Raw genomic sequence first — 18,873 nt, forward strand, 5'->3', positions numbered from 1 at the left:
TAAGTCGGGGTTCACGTAAATCAAATCATGGTACAAATCATAATACAGTCATCACACAAGTTAATCATCAGAGTATATACATTGAATTATTTATTATTTACAATCGGGGGGTGGGATGTAGAGGGGGTTGGGGCGGGGGATGTGGAGGGGAGGGGGGAATAAAACTAACTTTATTTACAAGTTGTTTTATTTTCATTCCTACCTGATATGTGTTCGCCGCGGGCCGTTGCAAACGATGAAAGCGAGGCTAAAAACAGGGAAACACCAAAAGTTTCCAACAACAAAGTTCCCAACGTCTCCCCGCTGCGTGTTTATAACGCCATCCGGGTCCCTCCCTCGCCCTCCCCTTATTGGCTACCCGCGCTGCACCTGTGCACCCGCTCCGCCAATCACGAGGCTGGGGTTCAGTCCGACCCAAGATGGCGGCTTCCATCGCCTCGCATTATCCCCCGTCGTTGCCTAAACGCTTAAACTGATGCCGAGGCAGGGCAGGGAGAGGCTCGACGCGAGGACTAAGACGTCGCCGATGACCGGTGAGAGCGCTTTGCTTATGGTTGTCGTGTGCGGGGAGCCGGCCTGAGGAGGGCGGTCTTATCCGAGGATGGCCACCGACAACAGGATCCATTTTTGGAGGAGAAACGCAAAGGTTCCCGGAAGGTAGGACTTCTTCATTCGTGTACTGATATTATTAATATTTATATGTCATTTTTTATCTCCTGACCCTTAAAGAATAACAAGTAGCGTGTACAAGGCCATGAAAGTGGACATTATTTTTGACGTGGCTCAGTCAAAGTCATTGAGGCAGCGGATAAACTGTCGCGTTTGTGGGATTAAATGTTTTTTACCTACGCTTTACGTCATTGCGTTGCCTGAGTTGTTAGTGATCGTGGGTGACAAGACTCGCATCCATTTCATCTGTGGGGTTTGTGGCTCGGAACGCCAGAGAAGCATCTGCCATATGCTCCTTCTGGGCGAACTAGTTATGCTAACTAGCATTAGCCAGCTAGCTACCTACTACAGTTTACTGCTACTTTACCACTGAATGGCATGCGACAGTTAAAAAAGGCACCGTTTACACTAAGCCGGATAATGTTATCCAGGGTATCCGTGTCCACACACACAACAATGCCATCGTTTAAGACTTTTCTTTCTCCCCAACAACGCGACCTAATACGCATGCGCGGAAAATGCGCACGCCAGAGTCACCTCCAGTGTTGCTTTGTGTGCAAGTTCTTAAATTTAAACTTTTCTGAACAATATCCAGTGTTGTGGTATTTCAATGAACTGGAATAGTAGACAATGTGACAAAGAACATTTTACATCAATCAAACTAAGGATCTAGATATCTGGTCAGGACACTCCTCAGTCTTTTGCCTTCACCTTCATTGGCCATTCGTTTTTGGTGACGTTATATCATACTTGCCAACCTAGAGACCTCCGAATTCGGCGGGGTTAAGGGGGAGGAGTATATTTATAGCTAGAATTCACTGAAATTAAAGTATTTCTTATATTTATATATATATATATATATATTTTTATATATATATATATATATATATATATATATATATATATATATATATATATATATATATATATATATATAGTACAATAAACATATATATATATATATATATATATATATATATATATATGTATATATATATATATATATATATATATATATATATATATATATATATAGTACAATAAACAGTAATGAAAACACAGTTGTTCTACTAACTGTACTGTACATGCTGCTTACTTTAAAAAAAAAAAAAACACTTACCTTTCACCGTTTGAGTAGCTTTTGATCTCTGAATCCGGGAACATATCCTTCACGGATTTGTTGAAAACATCCGCAAATGAGAACGGGATGTTGCTTGCAAGGTGGCCCATAATACTGCGTTGCCGCCGACTTGTGCTTCTCTGACCGTTCATGAGTGACTATATCAATTCGGCCACCGTGTTATGGGTTATAGATAAACTTATGGGTAACGGAGACATACTGTATATAATAGTCTCCTTTTCAGGTGAGAGGACGCTAAACGCAGCGCCTTCAAGGCACGCCCCCTATATTGTTTGTCCGGCTGGAAATTGCCGCAGTTTTGAAGCAATGCATGATGGGAATCCGGATGTTGTGTGTCAGTGTATTAACGTGTATTAACAGTATGCTTATTTACTGTTGATATCTGGTTACCTTCATTCGAAACATCTTTCTATCTCCATTTCTAGTCAAATTTAATAAGCACTTATTCCTCTGTTTACGTACATTTTATTATCGTCAATCAATCAATCAAAGTTTATTTATATAGCCCTAAATCACGAGTGTCTTAAAGGACTGAACAAGCCACAACGACATCCTCGGTTCAGATCCCACATCAGGGCAAGAAAAAACTCAACCCAATACAATACAATGAGAAACCTTGGAGAGCACCACAGATGTGGGTACCCCTCCCTCCCGGGTGACCGGTGCAATGGATGTCGAGTGGATCTTGTTAATAGTGTGAGAGTCCAGTCCATAGTGGGGCCAGCAGGGGATCATCTTGAGTGGAGACAAGTCAGCAGCGCAGAGACGTCATCAACTGATGCACAGATGAGTGGTCCACCCGGGGTCCAAACTTTGAACAGCCAGTGGTCACCTAATCTGTATCAGAAAAGAGACGGCAGATCAACTGGTCTAAAAGGGGGGTCTATTTAAAGGCTAGAGTATACAAATGAGTTTTAAGATGGGAATTAAAGGCTTCTACTGAGGTAGCATCTCTAACTGTTACCGGCAGGGCATTCCAGAGGACTGGAGTCCGAATAGAAAACGCTCTATAGCCCACAGACTTTTTTTTTGCTCTGGGAATCACTAATAAACCGGAGTTCTTTGAACGCAATCACTAATAAGCCGGAGTTCTTTGCACGCAGATTTCTTGCCGGGTTATATGGTACAATACAATCAGCAAGATAGGATGGAGCTAGACCGTTTAGTATTTTATACGTACAGTCACGATCAAAAGTTTACATATACTTGTAAAGAACATAATGTCATGGCTGTCTTGAGTTTCCAATACTTTCTACAACTCTTATTTTTTTGTGATCGAGTGATTGGAGCACATACTTGTTGGACACAAAAAACCTTCATGAAGTTTGGTTCTTTTATGAATTTATTATGGGTCTACTGAAAATGAGACCATTTGCTGGTTTAAAAGTAACATCTCATACAGCAATGTTAATATTTGGTTACATGTCCTTTGGCAAGTTTCACTGCAATAAGGCGCTTTTGGTAGCCATTTACAAGCTTCTGGCAAGCTTCTGGTTGAATTTTTGACCACTCCTCTTGACAAAATTGGTGCAGTTCAGCTAAATTTGTTGGTTTTCTGACATGGACTTGTTTCTTCAGCATTGTCCACACGTTTAAGTCAGGACTTTGGGAAGGCCATTCTTAAACCTTAATTCTAGCCTCATTTAGCCATTCCTTTACCACTTTTGAAGTGTGTTTGGGGGTCATTGTCCTGTTGGAACCCCCAACTGTGCCCAAGACCCAACCTCTGGGCTGATGATTTTAGGTTGTCCTGAAGAATTTGGAGGTAATCCTCCTTTTTCATTGTGCCATTTAAAGCACCAGTTCCATTGGCGGCAGAACAGGCCCATAGCATAATACTACCACCACCATGCTTGACGGTGGGAATGGTGTTCCTGGGAATAAAGGCCTCACCTTTTCTCTTCCAAACATATTGCTGGGTATTGTGGCCAAACAGCTGAATTGTTGTTTCATCTGACATCACATGGACAAAGATAAGACCTTCTGGAGGAAAGTTCTGTGGTCAGATGAAACAAAGTTTCACAGTTGAAAATGATTTGCAAATCATTGTATTCTGTTTTTATTTACCATTTACACAACGTGCCAACTTCACTGGTTTTGAGTTTTGTACATGCCAAGCTCGCTGAACAAGACATCTTACCTTGTATTATAGGCAAGTAAGTAAAAAAGTGTAAAGGATGTTCCGATCAAGGTTTTATGCTGCCTTTTCCGTTAATTCGTAAATTAGCCGATATCAATACCGATAAATTAATGCCCATGTATTAACTGTACATTTTTCAGTATTTATGTTGAGTGCTATTGACAGTGTAACAACATCAACACAATATCTGAACTATTCGCCTATTCTCTTGTATTACATGCAAGTGTCTGATTAAAACAAAGTCAATAATCCACAATAACTAAACTAAAGCAAAATGTAATTTAAGCAATTTGGTTTTCGCCCTCAAGGTCTATAAGAAGTCCAAATAATTATACCCCGAGTTTGTAAACAATAACAAAAACAACAAATACATTTTGACCACAATAAAAATGTCGATCTGATCGCCCTATTATCAATAGTTTACTAAAACTACCCTTAAAATTGACACCACCATTTTATGTATCGTTCCGATTCTCCTCTTCACATGTCTGTTCTGACTGATGATGCTGACACACCAACACTTGTTACATTATCTTCTCTCTATCAGTTATCAACTGCTTACTTTCTGTTTTAACTTGGTTCCATCTAGTGCTGGGCCGTTATATGATCGTGATCGTTGATCGCGATTCATTTGAGTTTGATCACGGTGATCAGCTTATAGCATATTTCCTCGATCAAACATGACAAAAAAGTCTGTTAGAAGTTACCGCAGTAGTAAACCGTAGGGAAGCAACAATGTTTGGTATGATCCTGCACGGAACAATCCACCTTTATTGACCGTGACCCTGTGTGTCTTTGTGTACGTGTGCATGTGTTTGTGTATAAGTGTGTCCGTGTGTGTGACCTACCATTCCGTTCCACTGTCGCGAAAGTGAGTCTCGTCGCAACGTAAATAATGTTCAATCGCGTTGTGCCTCTTCCCCTTACACAACTGGAAGTGCAGCCCAGAAAAACAAAATAAAGAAATTTGCTGCAGCTCACCAGTAATCCTGCCCCCAAATGCAGACTTGCTGGCAGTCAGAACGTTTATGTGACTGTATTGGTCCCAACTGGGAGAATCAACACACCCACTAATTTAATCAGAAAAGGCATTTTTATATCTAAATATTTTTTATCAGTATTTTTGTTTGTGTTTGCAAAGATTCCTCTCCTCTGCAGAGACGTTGTTATTTTTGTTTGTTCGTAGATTTAAAAAAAAAAAACATTTTGTTGCTGTAATAATTATTAAACTTGTTTTGTGTGTTGGTGTACATTAGTTTTTCAATACCTCAATTTCAAACTGCACTTTAATATATTTTAATTCAATATAAGATACAGAATTTGAGTTTTAAAAACTCCACAACGTGGGTCACCGTGTGTTGCTTGCCAACGCACTGGTGAGAAGCACTGATGTGTACAAGTCATTAAAGAATACAAATATTAATTGACCATTTGAAAATGTTGTTTGGTAAATGTTAACTTGAAATAAAAGTATTCACTACACCAATTATACTTTGTTTACTGCAGAATGTTTGTAATGACAAGCAAAAAAAACAAAATCACTTTGAAGGGCAAAAAAGTTGTCCTCTTTACCCCCACAAAAAGTGCCAAAAAAGAAGCAATACCATGGCTCTAAAACCAGGTACGGACTGTTGCGTGGGTTACCTATCCTGTACTAGTAAACACAATTATATATACGTATATGGACAAAATGACAGGTGTCAGCTGTTAGCAGTGTTGGGTTAGTTACTGAAAACCAGTAACTAGTTACAGTTACTAGTTACTTTATTTCAAAAGTAACTCAGTTACTAACTCAGTTACTTACACCAAAAAGTAATGCGTTACTGTGAAAACTAACTATTTAGTTACTTATATGGTTACTGGGGTTCAATCCCCACCTTCTACCTTCCTAGTCACGTCCGTTGTGTCCTTGGGCAAGACACTTCACCCTTGCTCCTGATGGGTGCTGGTTAGCGCCTTGCATGGCAGCTCCCGCCATCAGTGTGTGAATGGGTGAATGTGGAAATACTGTCAAAGCGCTTTGAGTACCTTGAAGGTAGAAAAGGGCTATACAAGTATAACCCATTTATCATTATCATATATATTTTTTTATTTTTTTTAAGGCCCCCTTTAATGCCCTTTTAGCCTTCATTTCAGTACTGTTATTGCACTGGAGAATAATACAATCTGTTGATCAACTTGACATGCATTTGCATCACTGAACTCTGCTAAGCAATGTGGTCTACATACAACACACAAAGACAAAGATATGTTTCAAAGGGCCAATTTGTTTCAGGCCAGAACAAATTGAAAAATCGATTTTAAATAGCAGCAACATAACATACATAAGTAACAAACAGCATAATAACAACATAGCTGTAAACCAAGGAAGGCACACACTACATACACAAAGCCTAACCAGGTGTTTTTCTCTCTCAAAGAATTCTGAAATAAAATCATGTCTGAAGCCCAGAACACTCTACACATTTCCCCAGTTTTAGTTTAGAGAAAAGGAAAGATTGGCCTGGCCCACTAGCATCCCTCATTATGTTTGTGAACTTTATAGTCTATATACCCTGGGATTCCAGGGATTCGAATAAAGAACCAACTCTTTTTTCTTTACTATAGTGGTCTCGATAATGGGTACCGGTTCTCAAAAAGGGATTCGAGTCCGAGGACTCGGTTCTTTTCTTATCGAACAACAGGGAAAACCGGTTTCGAGTATCATCCCTATACATAAGTAACAAACCGCATAATAACAACATGTCACAACATGTCACAACATAGCTGCAAACCTGGCTTCACCCAAGGTAGGCACCATGACATGATTATATGCCATGTCACTATATACAGCACACATACTGCTATACATACGCCTAACCAGGCGTTTTTTTCTCTCAAAGAATTGTGAAATAAAATAATGTCTTCATGAGATCAACACTGTACTGAAGCCCAGAAAACTCTACGCATTTCTCCAGTTTTAGTTTAGAGATAAGGAAAGATTGGCCTGGCCCACTAGGATCCCTCTTTATGTTTGTGAACTTTATAGTCTATACATTTAGAGTGATGTGATAATCAAACACTCTAGAAGTCTAGAATGAAAGAGTATATAAGAGAATTGACAGTGTGTATCTTCAGTGATGAACAGTGTTGGGTTAGTTACTGAAAACCAGTAACTAGTTACAGTTACTAGTTACTTTATTTAAAAAGTAACTCAGTTACTTACACCAAAAAGTAATGCGTTACTGTGAAAAGTAACTAGTTAGTTACTTAAATATTTTTTTAAAAATTTTTAAGGCCCCCTTTAATGCCCTTTTAGCCTTCATTTCAGTACTGTTATTGCACTGGAGAATAATACAATCTGTTGATCTAATTGACATGCATTTGCATCACTGAACTCTGCTAAGCAATGTGGTCTACATACAACACACAAAGACAAATATATGTTTCAAAGGGCCAATTTATTTCAGGCCAAATCGACAAAACTATTTTAAATAGCTGCAACATAACATACATAAGTAACAAACAGCATAATAACAACATAGCTGTAAACCAAGGAAGGCACACACTACATACACAAAGCCTAACCAGGCGTTTTTTTTCTCTCAAGGAATTCTGAAATAAAATTATGTCTGACGCCCAGAACACTCTGCACATTTCCCCAGTTTTAGTTTAGAGATAAGGAAAGATTGGCCTGGCGCACTAGCATCTCTCTTTATGTTTGTGAACTTTATAGTCTATACATTTAGAGTGATGTGGTAATCAAACACTCTAGAAGTCTAGAATGAAAGACTATATAAGAGAATTGACAGAGTGTGTACCTTCCGTGCTGAATGATGAGCAGAGGCAGAGTTTGTAGTGTCTTCTTTAGCTCGCTTTCCATTTTTATGTACTCACTGTCCAGGTGCCATTTGACGCCCGGTATCATGCTAACTAGCTGCCTGAAAGCGAGTGACTCCACTGTAGAAATAGCCTGCATGTCTTCTAGCACACACGCTGCAATGGCTCTATCAATGTTGTCCTGGCTAGCAGTGCCTCATTAAAATCCAGCCGCTGTTGCTTAGGAGGTGAAGTGTGTCTCTCTTTACTAGCTTCGTCGAAGCATATTGCTTTTGTAGCTGTTTCAGCAGATTTGAATTTCTAGGATAGGATCTTTGATCCAAGACACAACTTACATTTAACTAAAATGTTCTTTTCTTTGTGGTCATTTTTTTGCCATATCGCCCAGCCCAGGGGTCGGCAACCCAAAACGTTGAAAAAGCCATATTGGACCAAAAATACAAAAAACAAATCGGTCTGGAGCCACAAAAAATGAAAAGCCGTATATAGGTGTTATAATGAAGGCAGCACATGATGTAAGTGTTTATATTAGCCATAATAGCCTACTATCAAAACGATGTGTCGCAGGCTGAAGCAAATTTTCGTTGACAGAAATGTTTAAATGTAATATTTATTCTACACATTTTTACAACATTAGAAACCATTAGTAAATCAGAGGCTACTCAGAAAGTGTGTGGCGAAGTTGGTAGAGTGGCCGTGCCAGCAATCGGAGGGTTGCTGGTTACTGGGGTTCGATCCCCACCTTCTACCATCCTAGTCACGTCCGTTGTGTCCTTCGGCAAGACACTTCACCCTTGCTCCTGATGGCTGCTGGTTAGCGCCTTGCATGGCAGCTCCCGCCATCAGTGTGTGAATGTGTGTGTGAATGGGTGAATGTGGAAATACTGTCAAAGCGCTTTGAGTACCTTGAAGGTAGAAAAGCGCTATACAAGTATAACCCATTTATCATTTATTATAACTTCTGCAAATTACTGACTTTTAATGGTCAAAGGTGTAGATGTGTGTGTCCAAGTTAAAGGAAACAGCAGGCTGTCTTCTTTTAATATATTTATTACAATCTTTGGCAAGCTAAGTAATGTTTGCTGTAGTCTGGAACAACATGACACGCAAACAACTATCTGAAATGCAGCCAATATTACATACTGATAACGTGTCATGAGACATGCAAAACTAAATTATATACAAAGAGGATAAAAGTAAAGGAAATTAAATGAGCTCAAATATGCCTACAAATGAGGCATAATGATGCAATATGTACATGCAGCTAGCCTAAATAGCATGTTAGCATTGATTAGCTTGCAGTCATGCGCTGACCAAATATGCCTGATTAGCGCTTCAACAAGTCAAGAACAACAACAAAGCGTGCATTCACACACAACATGACATGTTTGGTGGACAAAATGAGACAAAGAAGGAGTGGAAGATTGTACATGTAAACAAACTGTTGCGTCACAGTCCACACTATGGTGAGTTCAAGAACCGCTGAAATTAGTAGGACAAAACAATGTTCACCAAATACTCTCAGCAGTGAAGCATACACACAAACATATTAAACAGTGGGCTTTCTAACAATTGGGAAAGTGTATGTCATGTTTGTCCTCAAACAAAAAACATAAAACAAACAAAAAATATTTTTCCCCCCACTTTTTCCATTTTCCATCCTTTTTTAAAAATGCTCCAGAGAGCCACTAGGGCGGCACTAAAGAGATTAGCTGACCCCCAGCCCAGCCCTATTTCCATCTACACTTTTTAAACTTTACTAAGCACTTACTTCTTCTCTTGTTTCTGGCTTAACTTAGATATTAGCATGCCTGCTACCTGGCTTTCTCTCATTGTGTAGCATGTTTAGCCTCATCCTCCAGTGATGGTTGATCAAGATACTAAGAAATGCAATTTACTGTATGTTAGGGGAAGCGGCTCCACACTTTGTATGAAGACGCATCATTAGCTGCTCGCCGCTTGTCAGCCGGAGAGGATCATTTTTTTTCTTTTTCACGAAAATCGGCCTATCGATCAGCACATTTCTATGTAATATGTTATAATACCTGTATATGGCATTGATAATTGATTACTTCTGTTTTTGGCCAAGCGATAATACAAATTAGTTGTGGGCTCTTTGGACACCCCTGATTTACACCTTTTGAATAATCTTAATCAATCAATCAATCAATGTTTATTTATATAGCCCTAAATCACAAGTGTCTCAAAGGGCTGTACAAGCCACAACGACATCCTCGGTACAGAGCCCACATAAAAGCTGTTTCTATTATTGATTTGATTCTGGAATACAGTTGTATTTTTGTGCAGCTGGTTATAGCAGAGCAATGGTGCACAAAGTAGAACCCAAGGGCTAAATTTGGCATGCCGAGTCCTTGCAATCCTGCAACTATTGATTGCATGTGTGCAAGGCAAAGTAGTTGCCGTGTAATGAAGGTCATGATCTCCACTACCTTACATGTGTGGTAAAAGGCTGAACTTATCACTCACGGTGCTGCTGTGTGCCTAAAACGGCATGTTTGTGCCCCTCGGCCCTTTAGCACGTTTTCCCCTCTGGCCGTTGGATTAAGCATCGAGAAGAAGTCTAATCTTGTGACGGTTTATTGGAAAAGGTGAACTGCTCATGGCGTGTGTTCTTCTAGACCTACGTGTCACTACCAGCATAGAGAGGATCTGTGCTAAGAGGGTGTTGTTGTCTTTGTCACACACACACACACGTAATCTCACCCAAATTTATGTCAGTGTAAAGGCTGCAAATTTGAACACGCAGTATGTTTGAGCAGGGACAACAGCAACTCCTCCAGTCGCCTGTTTTTGGGTTAGTCCCGATAAAACAAGTCTGACAGACTCTGGTGTTGTCAGATAATTAGCTAGCCTTGTTTTCAGCCACCAGCTTGACTGTCAGTTGACTTATGCAAAGGACAAGCAAGAACACGCTTAACGTCCTTCGACGTTAAAGGGGAGCAGCTCTATCACAAACATCTCTAAGTGGGGACGTGTTGCACTGACGAAGACCTGACGACTTGACTTCGATGTCATTCTGGTGTTAGTAGTATACATAATCTGTTGGATTTGTTTGTGTGCACTTTCTGGATGTTTGAATGACATATGAGTTAGGGGTAGGATGTCAAACGATATATCGTTATAGACAAGTACTCGATATCAATAAAAAAAATGCAATCGATAAAACGTGAAGAAAAATGTTTCCGTCGGAAGAAAGCGTAAGTTGTGAAGCAAGTTTGGTTGCAGGAAGCAGGGCAATTTCTCTCTGGTAACAGAGCAACGCAGGAAGTGATAACTGATCAGTGGTTAGGGTATGAACTATCAGGTTTGGTTGTATCGCGGTTGATTCCTTGCGTGGAGTCAGAAGAGAAAGTGAAAGAAATTGTGCTTTGGCTGTTAACTGCTAGCAAGCACTCTCACCAGTCCGTATGTCAAAGTGCGGTTACCAATCACGGATTTACAATCATTTTAAATTTGGAACCATAACAATATGCATCGATAGTTTTACCTCAGTTTATCATTAATATAGTTATGCGTTAAATCCCGAGCTAGTGATAATGGTAGCTACTAACATTAGCTATCACTGAATGTATGGCCTGACATGATAACCTTACAGGGTTGTCAAGAGTATCAATACTCAAAAAAGGAATGCCATGTATCTGGATATGATACTCCATTTGCAAAAATATGGATGCTATATGCAGTTTCTTTTTGCAATGTTAATTTTTGAATTGTTTACTATTACTATTATTATTATTTCTGTTAATTGCATTAATTTATGTTACATCTTCTAGTAGGTTTTTTTGCATTGTTCTTGTCAATAAAAATATAGGTACTAAATCTTAATTGTTTACCTTACATGTACCGTATTTTTCGGACTATAAGGCGCACGTAAAATCCTTTTAATTTTTCTCAAAAATCGACAGTGCGCCCTAATACCCGGTGCGCCTAATGTACGGAATAATTCTGGTTGTGCTTAACGACCTCGAAGCAATGTTATTTGTTACACGGTGTTATAGGTGTGACCAGTAGATAGTAGTCGCACACAAGAGATACATGTAGACTGCAATACGACGCCAGTAAACAACACCAAATCTTTAAATGTTCCATTGAAAATAAAGAACATTACACACGGCACTCAAAAGTCTGTCAAAATGTTTTAGTATGACTTTGAAGCCACACCGCTTGATGGATTGTCGGCCCATTACGGCTACCGTAGTAAGAGATACAAGTATTACTATGGTGTGTGTTTAAGGGCCGCAAAATGGCAACCATTAGCAGACATATTATCTGGCGTTTTGTTTCACAATATTATGCAAAACCAACTTTTCTTACTTTCTGGAACCTGTGTATTTGAGATCTGCATAAGTCCTGAAAATGTGCGCACGTCCGCCACTGCGGTCCGTGCCGATGCCCTAGTTCGGTGGTTCTCAACCTTTTTTCAGTGATGTACCCCCTGTGAACTTTTTTTTAATTCAAGTACCCCCTAATCAGAGCAAAGCATTTTTGGTTGAAAAAAAGAGATAAAGAAGTAAAATACAGCACTATGTCATCAGTTTCTGATTTATTAAATTGTATAACAACAGTGCAAAATATTGCTAATTTATAGTGGTCTTTCCTGAACTATTTGGAAAAAAAGATATAAAAATAACTAAAAACTTGTTGATAAATAAACAAGGGATTCAATTATAAATAAAAATTTCTACACATAGAAGTAATCATCAACTTAAAGTGCCCTCTTTGGGGATTGTAGTAGAGATCCATCTGGATTCATGAACTTAATTCTAAACATTTTTTCACAAAAGAAAAAATCTTTAACATCAATATTTATGGAACATGTCCAAAAAAAATCTAGCTGTCAACATTGAATATTGCATTGTTGCATTTCTTTTCACAGTTGTTTTTGACAGACATTTTAGTGAGGGTCAAACCATCATGGCATGGGGGAAACTCTGGGTTTATGGTAATGAATGGAATAGCCTACTTGATTTGATGTTCAGTTTATGAACTTACATTCATATTTTGTTGAAGTATTATTCAATAAATATATTTATGAAGGATTTTTGAATTGTTGCTATTTTTAGAATATTTAAAAACAATCTCACGTACCCCTTGGCATACCTTCAAGTACCCCCAGGGGTACACGTACCCCCATTTGAGAACCACTGCCCTACTTGATAAGCTTCTTTTTTTTCTCACTGTCTTCTTTTTATGGGGCATTCACCCTCTGTTGTTGCTAATATAAGGTAACGTAAAGCTTTAACTTATATCTCGCTATGGAAGCTCTAAAAACTACCAGTGTAGTGGGTTTACATAATAACTTTAGTTCAGTGGTTCTTAACCTTGTTGGAGGTACCGAACCCCACCAGTTTCTTATGCGCATTCACCGAACCCTTCTTTATGAAAAATAAAATGTTTTTTTTTTTCAAATTCAAGACAAAGTTATATGTTTTTGGTAACACTTTAGTATGGGGAACATATTCTAAGTAACAAAGACTTAATTTAGAGTTATTTGGTTAGGGTTAGGGTTATAATAAGGCCATGCCGAATAAGGCATTAGTAAGTACTTAATAATGACTAGTTAAGAGCCAATATGTTACTAATTTGCATGTTAATAAGCAACTAATTAATGGTGAATATGTTCCCCATACTAAAGTGTTACCATGTTTTTTTACTGGTACACAAAATGAACCGTGCATGAACGTCACCTTGTTCAAAGAACAAAACCAACACAGTGCATAAACTCACAACAAATTACACACCTGCAAATCAGTGTGACTTCTGCTGTTGCCGTATCCGTAATACGCTGATAAGGAGAAGGTTTTTTTTACACGATGAGTCGGGTGTGTCTTGACCTCCGCCGAACCCCTGAGCCCGACTCACCGAACCCCTAGGGTTCAATCGAACCCAGGTTAAGAACCACTGCTTTAGTTATTAGAGAGTTCCGGTCGGACGGTTTTTCACGGCGTTGTTGCACTAGTGAGCCACGGATGAGAAGATGCTGCTCCGTTGTTGATTTAAGTAAAGTCTTAATGTCATTAAAACAGTTAGCTCCATCTTTTGACACTTCTTCCACTCCCATCCTTGCACGCTACACCGCTACAACAAAGATGACTGGGAGAAGACGCTGTCGATGGTGAGCCACGTAAAGAAGGCCGCCCACAAAACGGTGCATCCTAAAGCGACTGTCAGAAAGCGACTTGAAGATGGTCTGTAAAACATAATCTATGCAAAATGTTGACCAAGGAACCACCATTACATGTTATGTAGACCACAAGGAAGTGTTTTCAATTTAGAAAAAATAATATGACCCCTTAAATGCGCTTTATAATTTGGTCCAACTTTTGTATGAAAAAAGACCGGAATAAAATGATTGTCACACACACTAGGTGTGGTGAGATTATCCTCTGCATTTGACCCATAACCCTCACCCCAGTGGAGGTGAGGGGAGCAGTGAGCAGCAGCGGTGGCCGTGCCCGGGAATCATTTTGGTGATATAACCCCCAATTCCAACCCTCGATGCTGAGCGACAAGCAGGGAGGTAATGGGTCCCATTTTTATAGCCTTTGGTATGACTCAGTCGGGGTTTGAACTCACGACCTACTGATCTCAGGGCGGACACTCTAACCCAGGCCTGGGCATATAGTTTGACTCGGGGGGCCATATTTAGAGAAAAAAATGTGTCTGGGGGCCGGCATATCTATTTTTAGGAACACTAATACAAAACCTCACAATAATGTCTGATTGAATGCTAAAAACTTTATGACGGACTGCCTTAAAAAACGGAATGGAATTTTACATTTTTCTATGAAGGATAAAACACTGAATATTGACAACATATGAACGTCACACCTCCTCTCCATCCACATATTTTACAACCAAGTGAAACGCAACAAAAATGCAACAAACACAACGAAATATGAACCAGAAGGGTAAAAAAAAAACCCACCTACAATCTGATATATGTGATATATCACTAAGCTTCAGAACTTTGTTGTAAAAATCTCCTGATTGAAACACTCTGTGGAAACGCTCCCCACCCACACTGCTTAGTGCTTCGTCTGAGCTGCTATGACTTAGATGACCATAGTAACTAATTAGATGACCGTAGTAACTAGTATATCACGCAAAAGTGCAGATTCCAAGCATTGAAAGACTTGGTATAGTTGAAGACTTACGGTCATTAGAAAACATGAGTGCACATCATAATGGCAGCTACACTTTACATCTTAAACATCTAAAAAAATTATTTGGGAATGTCCGGCGGGCCAGATTGAAAAGCTTAACGGGCCACATGTGGCCCCTGGGCCTCAATTTGCCCAGGTCTGCTCTAACCACTAGGCCACTGAGCAGTAGACCTGCTCATCGGCAGTGTACCTTATAATCCGGTGTGCCCTATGGTCCAGAAATGACGTTACACTTTTTTATACTGTGGTATCGCACATGACGTCCAATATTGTTAGTTTTACGGTGATTTATCATTAATACTAGTAATCATGACCTCCCTAATTCTGAAGTGTGTGGATTTTCTGCTTTTTACCCTGGACTTTTTGAGGTTTGGGACTGAAAAATATGTTGGACAGTTTCTTTAAGTTTTACTGTTTTTCTCTGTATCCGGCAAAGAATACATCCAAAAATGTAAGGAGTAATGGGCAGAGTGAAAATGAGCCTTGCTAAATGATGATGGAGGCGAAGCCCTCATGAACGGCTGGTGCCAGCACGAGGGAAGAAGAGGTAGTTCTGAAGTAGTAGTTGACATGTGGTCTTCTTCAGTGTGCAGCCTGTTTATGGAGCACAGCATCCTCCTCTGGATCCGCGACTGCGACGCTTGTAAGTGCTCACAGGCCTGAGACTGCATGTTACCTTGTCCGCATGGATGCATTTCATTTATTGCTTTGGTTTGGCCAGATCATTTCCCGCTTGATTTTTCCGACATTTATGTCCTCATTTTATGTTGTTTGTCCTATTCCACCCCCACGCCACCTGTCTATTCAAAAACCAATTGTTTGTTTCTTGCCCCTTGCTTGCCTTTGCTGATGCAGGTACCCCAAAGACACCAAGCTGAAGTTCAACAATCTGAAGTCTAAAAAGACGTCGAGCTTCCACGAGTTTGCCCGCAGCACAAACGATGCCTGGGACATTGACGACGACCAGGAAGATGACGATTTCTTTGGAGGCCCCGCCCTCTGCTCTACCCTGCCATCTGGGTTCACTCCAAAACAGGTAGCTACTTCACCCTCACCTATTGTTTTTAATGCATTTAAAGAAGTAGTACAAGAAATCCCACAACAATTATCAACAACTAAGGGAAATGTGTACGATGTCTTTTCTGCTGAGCAGCATGGTGGAATGTCACACTTGACAGGGGAGGACGCGGAGCACGAGCATGTCAACGGCAAAGTTGTCAAGTCCAACAGCGAGGTGCACCTCAGCTCGTCCTCAGGTAGGAGACGAACATAGTCCTGAAGGTCCAGCTGCGTGACTAACCTGTAAAAAGCTTAAGGCTAGGCGATAAAGCCATATCAATATATATATACCGTACTTTCCGGACTATAAGGCACACTTAAAAAAAAATGTTTTTCCTCAAAACGCGACACTGCGCCTTGTAACACGGTGCGCCTAATGTACAGAATAATTCTGATTTTGCTTACCAACCTCGAAGCAATTTTATTTGGTGCATGGTGTAATGATAAATGTGACCAGTAAATAGAAGTCAAACATAAGAGATACGTGTAGACTGCATTATGACGGCAGTATGACTCAAGTAAACAACACCAACGTTTTATATGTTCCATTGAAAATATAGAACATTATACACGAGGCTCAAAAATCTTTCAAAATGTTTTACTATGACTTTGGTAAACTATAAAGCCGCACTGCTTGATGGACTGTCGGTGCATTAAACATATAAGTATTATGGTGTGTTTATAAGGTAAGACATATCTGGTGTTTTGTTTCGCAATATTATGCAAAAGCAACTTTTCTTACCTTCTGGTACCTGCTGATCTGTATTTGGGATCTGCATAAATCCTGAAAAATTGCGCACGTCTGCCTTTTTAGTCCGTGGCGACACCATAGTCGATGAGCGTTTTCTTTTTCTCTGTCTTCTTGTTATGGGACATTCATCCTCCGTTGTTGCCATTTCTAATATAAAGTAGTGTAAAGTTCTTACTTATATCTGCAGGCTTTGAATTTTAACTTTTTAAGGTCAAGGCAAGTGTTGCCTCTCAAGGAGGGCTCATATTTTAGGGCACCAAGGCAAGTTGGAAAAATTGTTTTCTTTCGAGGCAGGGGCTCCAAAGCGCATATGTGCTCAACATTTTCAAAAACTACTTATACTGAAATCCTTTAACCAAATTGATTTTTTTTTAAAACACACACATTCAAAATGTATATATGTACCTCAAGTAGAAAGCTGAATGTGCATATGAAAGCAGCTCAAGCATTATAAACAAAGTAATATGGCAGAAACAAAATAATACTATAAATAAATACAAATAAATGTGAAACATTTGCAAGATGGCATCTTATGGATATAAGACGTAACTGCACTTTTTCTCCATATAGATAAAAACAGTGTTAATATATGAGGTCAAGTCTTATACATAGGACTGCACGATTATGGACAAAATAATAATGAAGATTATTTTTTATCAATATTGAAATCACGATTATTAATCATGATTATTCACTATGTTTGGTAAAGCAGTATTGGAGTGTGAATGCGACACCATCATTTAATTTGTAATATCTAATAAAAATGCTCTACATTCTGGATCTATACATTTAAAGACAAATAGTTGTTTTTGTTCATTACTAGTATTAGCGTGTCAGATTTTTTATTACATGATGCCTTTGTCTCTAGTTTTACATTTTCTTAGATTGAAGTTATATATATTTACATGTACTAATATGTGTACATGTACATGCTGTATAAGGACAGCTCCATTGAGAGTTTGAGTAGAAATATGTCATATAGGAATTAACTATACACCATAAAACATTAACAAAATGCTTTGTCACATGAATGGTTTTTAAAGTAATTACTTTGTGGAATGAAAAAAAAACAAGTAATGTACAAAAACATGGTGTTTACTTTTTGATATCAATACAAAACAGTTTGGCAAATGAAGATAAAGTCAAATAAACAAGCTTTGTTCTCCAACAACAACCATGTACTTCAGTGCAACGATTTGGCCAACAAAAATAAAGAGGAGTGACACCTCACACCTAACACACAATCTTTGTGCCTCCCGGACAATTCAGCCAGCGATCAATTCGATGAGATGACAAAACATTTTAGCTAGTAATGATGTTATTGGAACACTAACAAAGTTAGCAGTTAAATAAAGGACGAGTGAACATTCCAGTAAAAAAACTACAGACTTTATAAACAAGTTGTGGCAACGTTTCCGACACATCGCCTTATGCATGGTAACTCTCAGTCCCAGGACGCCAGCTGCACGTTCAAAATGAAACTGCAACAATAAATATTGTTCTCTTTCTTGCGCTCTTAATCGCACAACAACACTCTTCAGAAGTAGAAGTGATTGAAACGAAGCGATCGGCTCCGTTAGCTCAGAGGGAACATTTTCAAAACAAAGTCCATGGAGTCGCCGCCATGTTTCCCGAGCCGAACGGCTCAAGTGCGCATGCGCAGACTCTGCGGCGCTTCGGTATTCAGGAGTAAGCAGTTGCCTAAAATGCATTACTAACCGTCTGGAATTTTTCCGCTGTCAATCATTATACTGTTTATCGTTACATCCCTAGTCCATTAACAAGTAAAAAGTCAAGGGCGGTCACGGCATGTTGTTGCCGTAAATGTTGGTAAATTTTTAGGGCATTACAGCAAATGACAACGGCGGTCGCGGCACATGCCGCGTTTAAATTCGAGCCCTCTATCTGTCAGTAAACTCGCCATGAAAACGCTAAAACATACCGGTGTAGTGAATTTATATTAATCACCCAAGGAACTTTAGTTATTAGAGAGTTCCGGTCGGACGGTTTTTCACGGCACACGTTGTTGTTTCCGGATGAGGAGATGCTGCTCCGTTATTGATTTAAGTAAAGTCTGAATGTCATTGAAACAGATAGCTCCATCTTT

General features: G+C 39.4%; 1 protein-coding gene across 1 annotated transcript in view; it reads left to right on the forward strand.

The window, feature by feature from the left end:
• The first annotated feature begins 396 nt into the window (after positions 1–396).
• The window catches only part of LOC133653484 (TBC1 domain family member 22B-like), a 42,486-nt gene continuing 24,009 nt past the window's right edge, over positions 397–18,873 (forward strand). Inside the window, exons 1-3 of the mRNA XM_062052800.1 lie at positions 397–657; positions 15,812–15,992; positions 16,110–16,212. Of these exons, the coding sequence (XP_061908784.1) occupies positions 602–657; positions 15,812–15,992; positions 16,110–16,212 (340 nt within the window). The 5' untranslated portion in view covers positions 397–601. The remainder of the gene's footprint in view (positions 658–15,811; positions 15,993–16,109; positions 16,213–18,873) is intronic.

Source organism: Entelurus aequoreus, linkage group LG07 (assembly GCF_033978785.1).
Source record: "Entelurus aequoreus isolate RoL-2023_Sb linkage group LG07, RoL_Eaeq_v1.1, whole genome shotgun sequence".
Lineage (NCBI taxonomy): Eukaryota > Metazoa > Chordata > Actinopteri > Syngnathiformes > Syngnathidae > Entelurus > Entelurus aequoreus.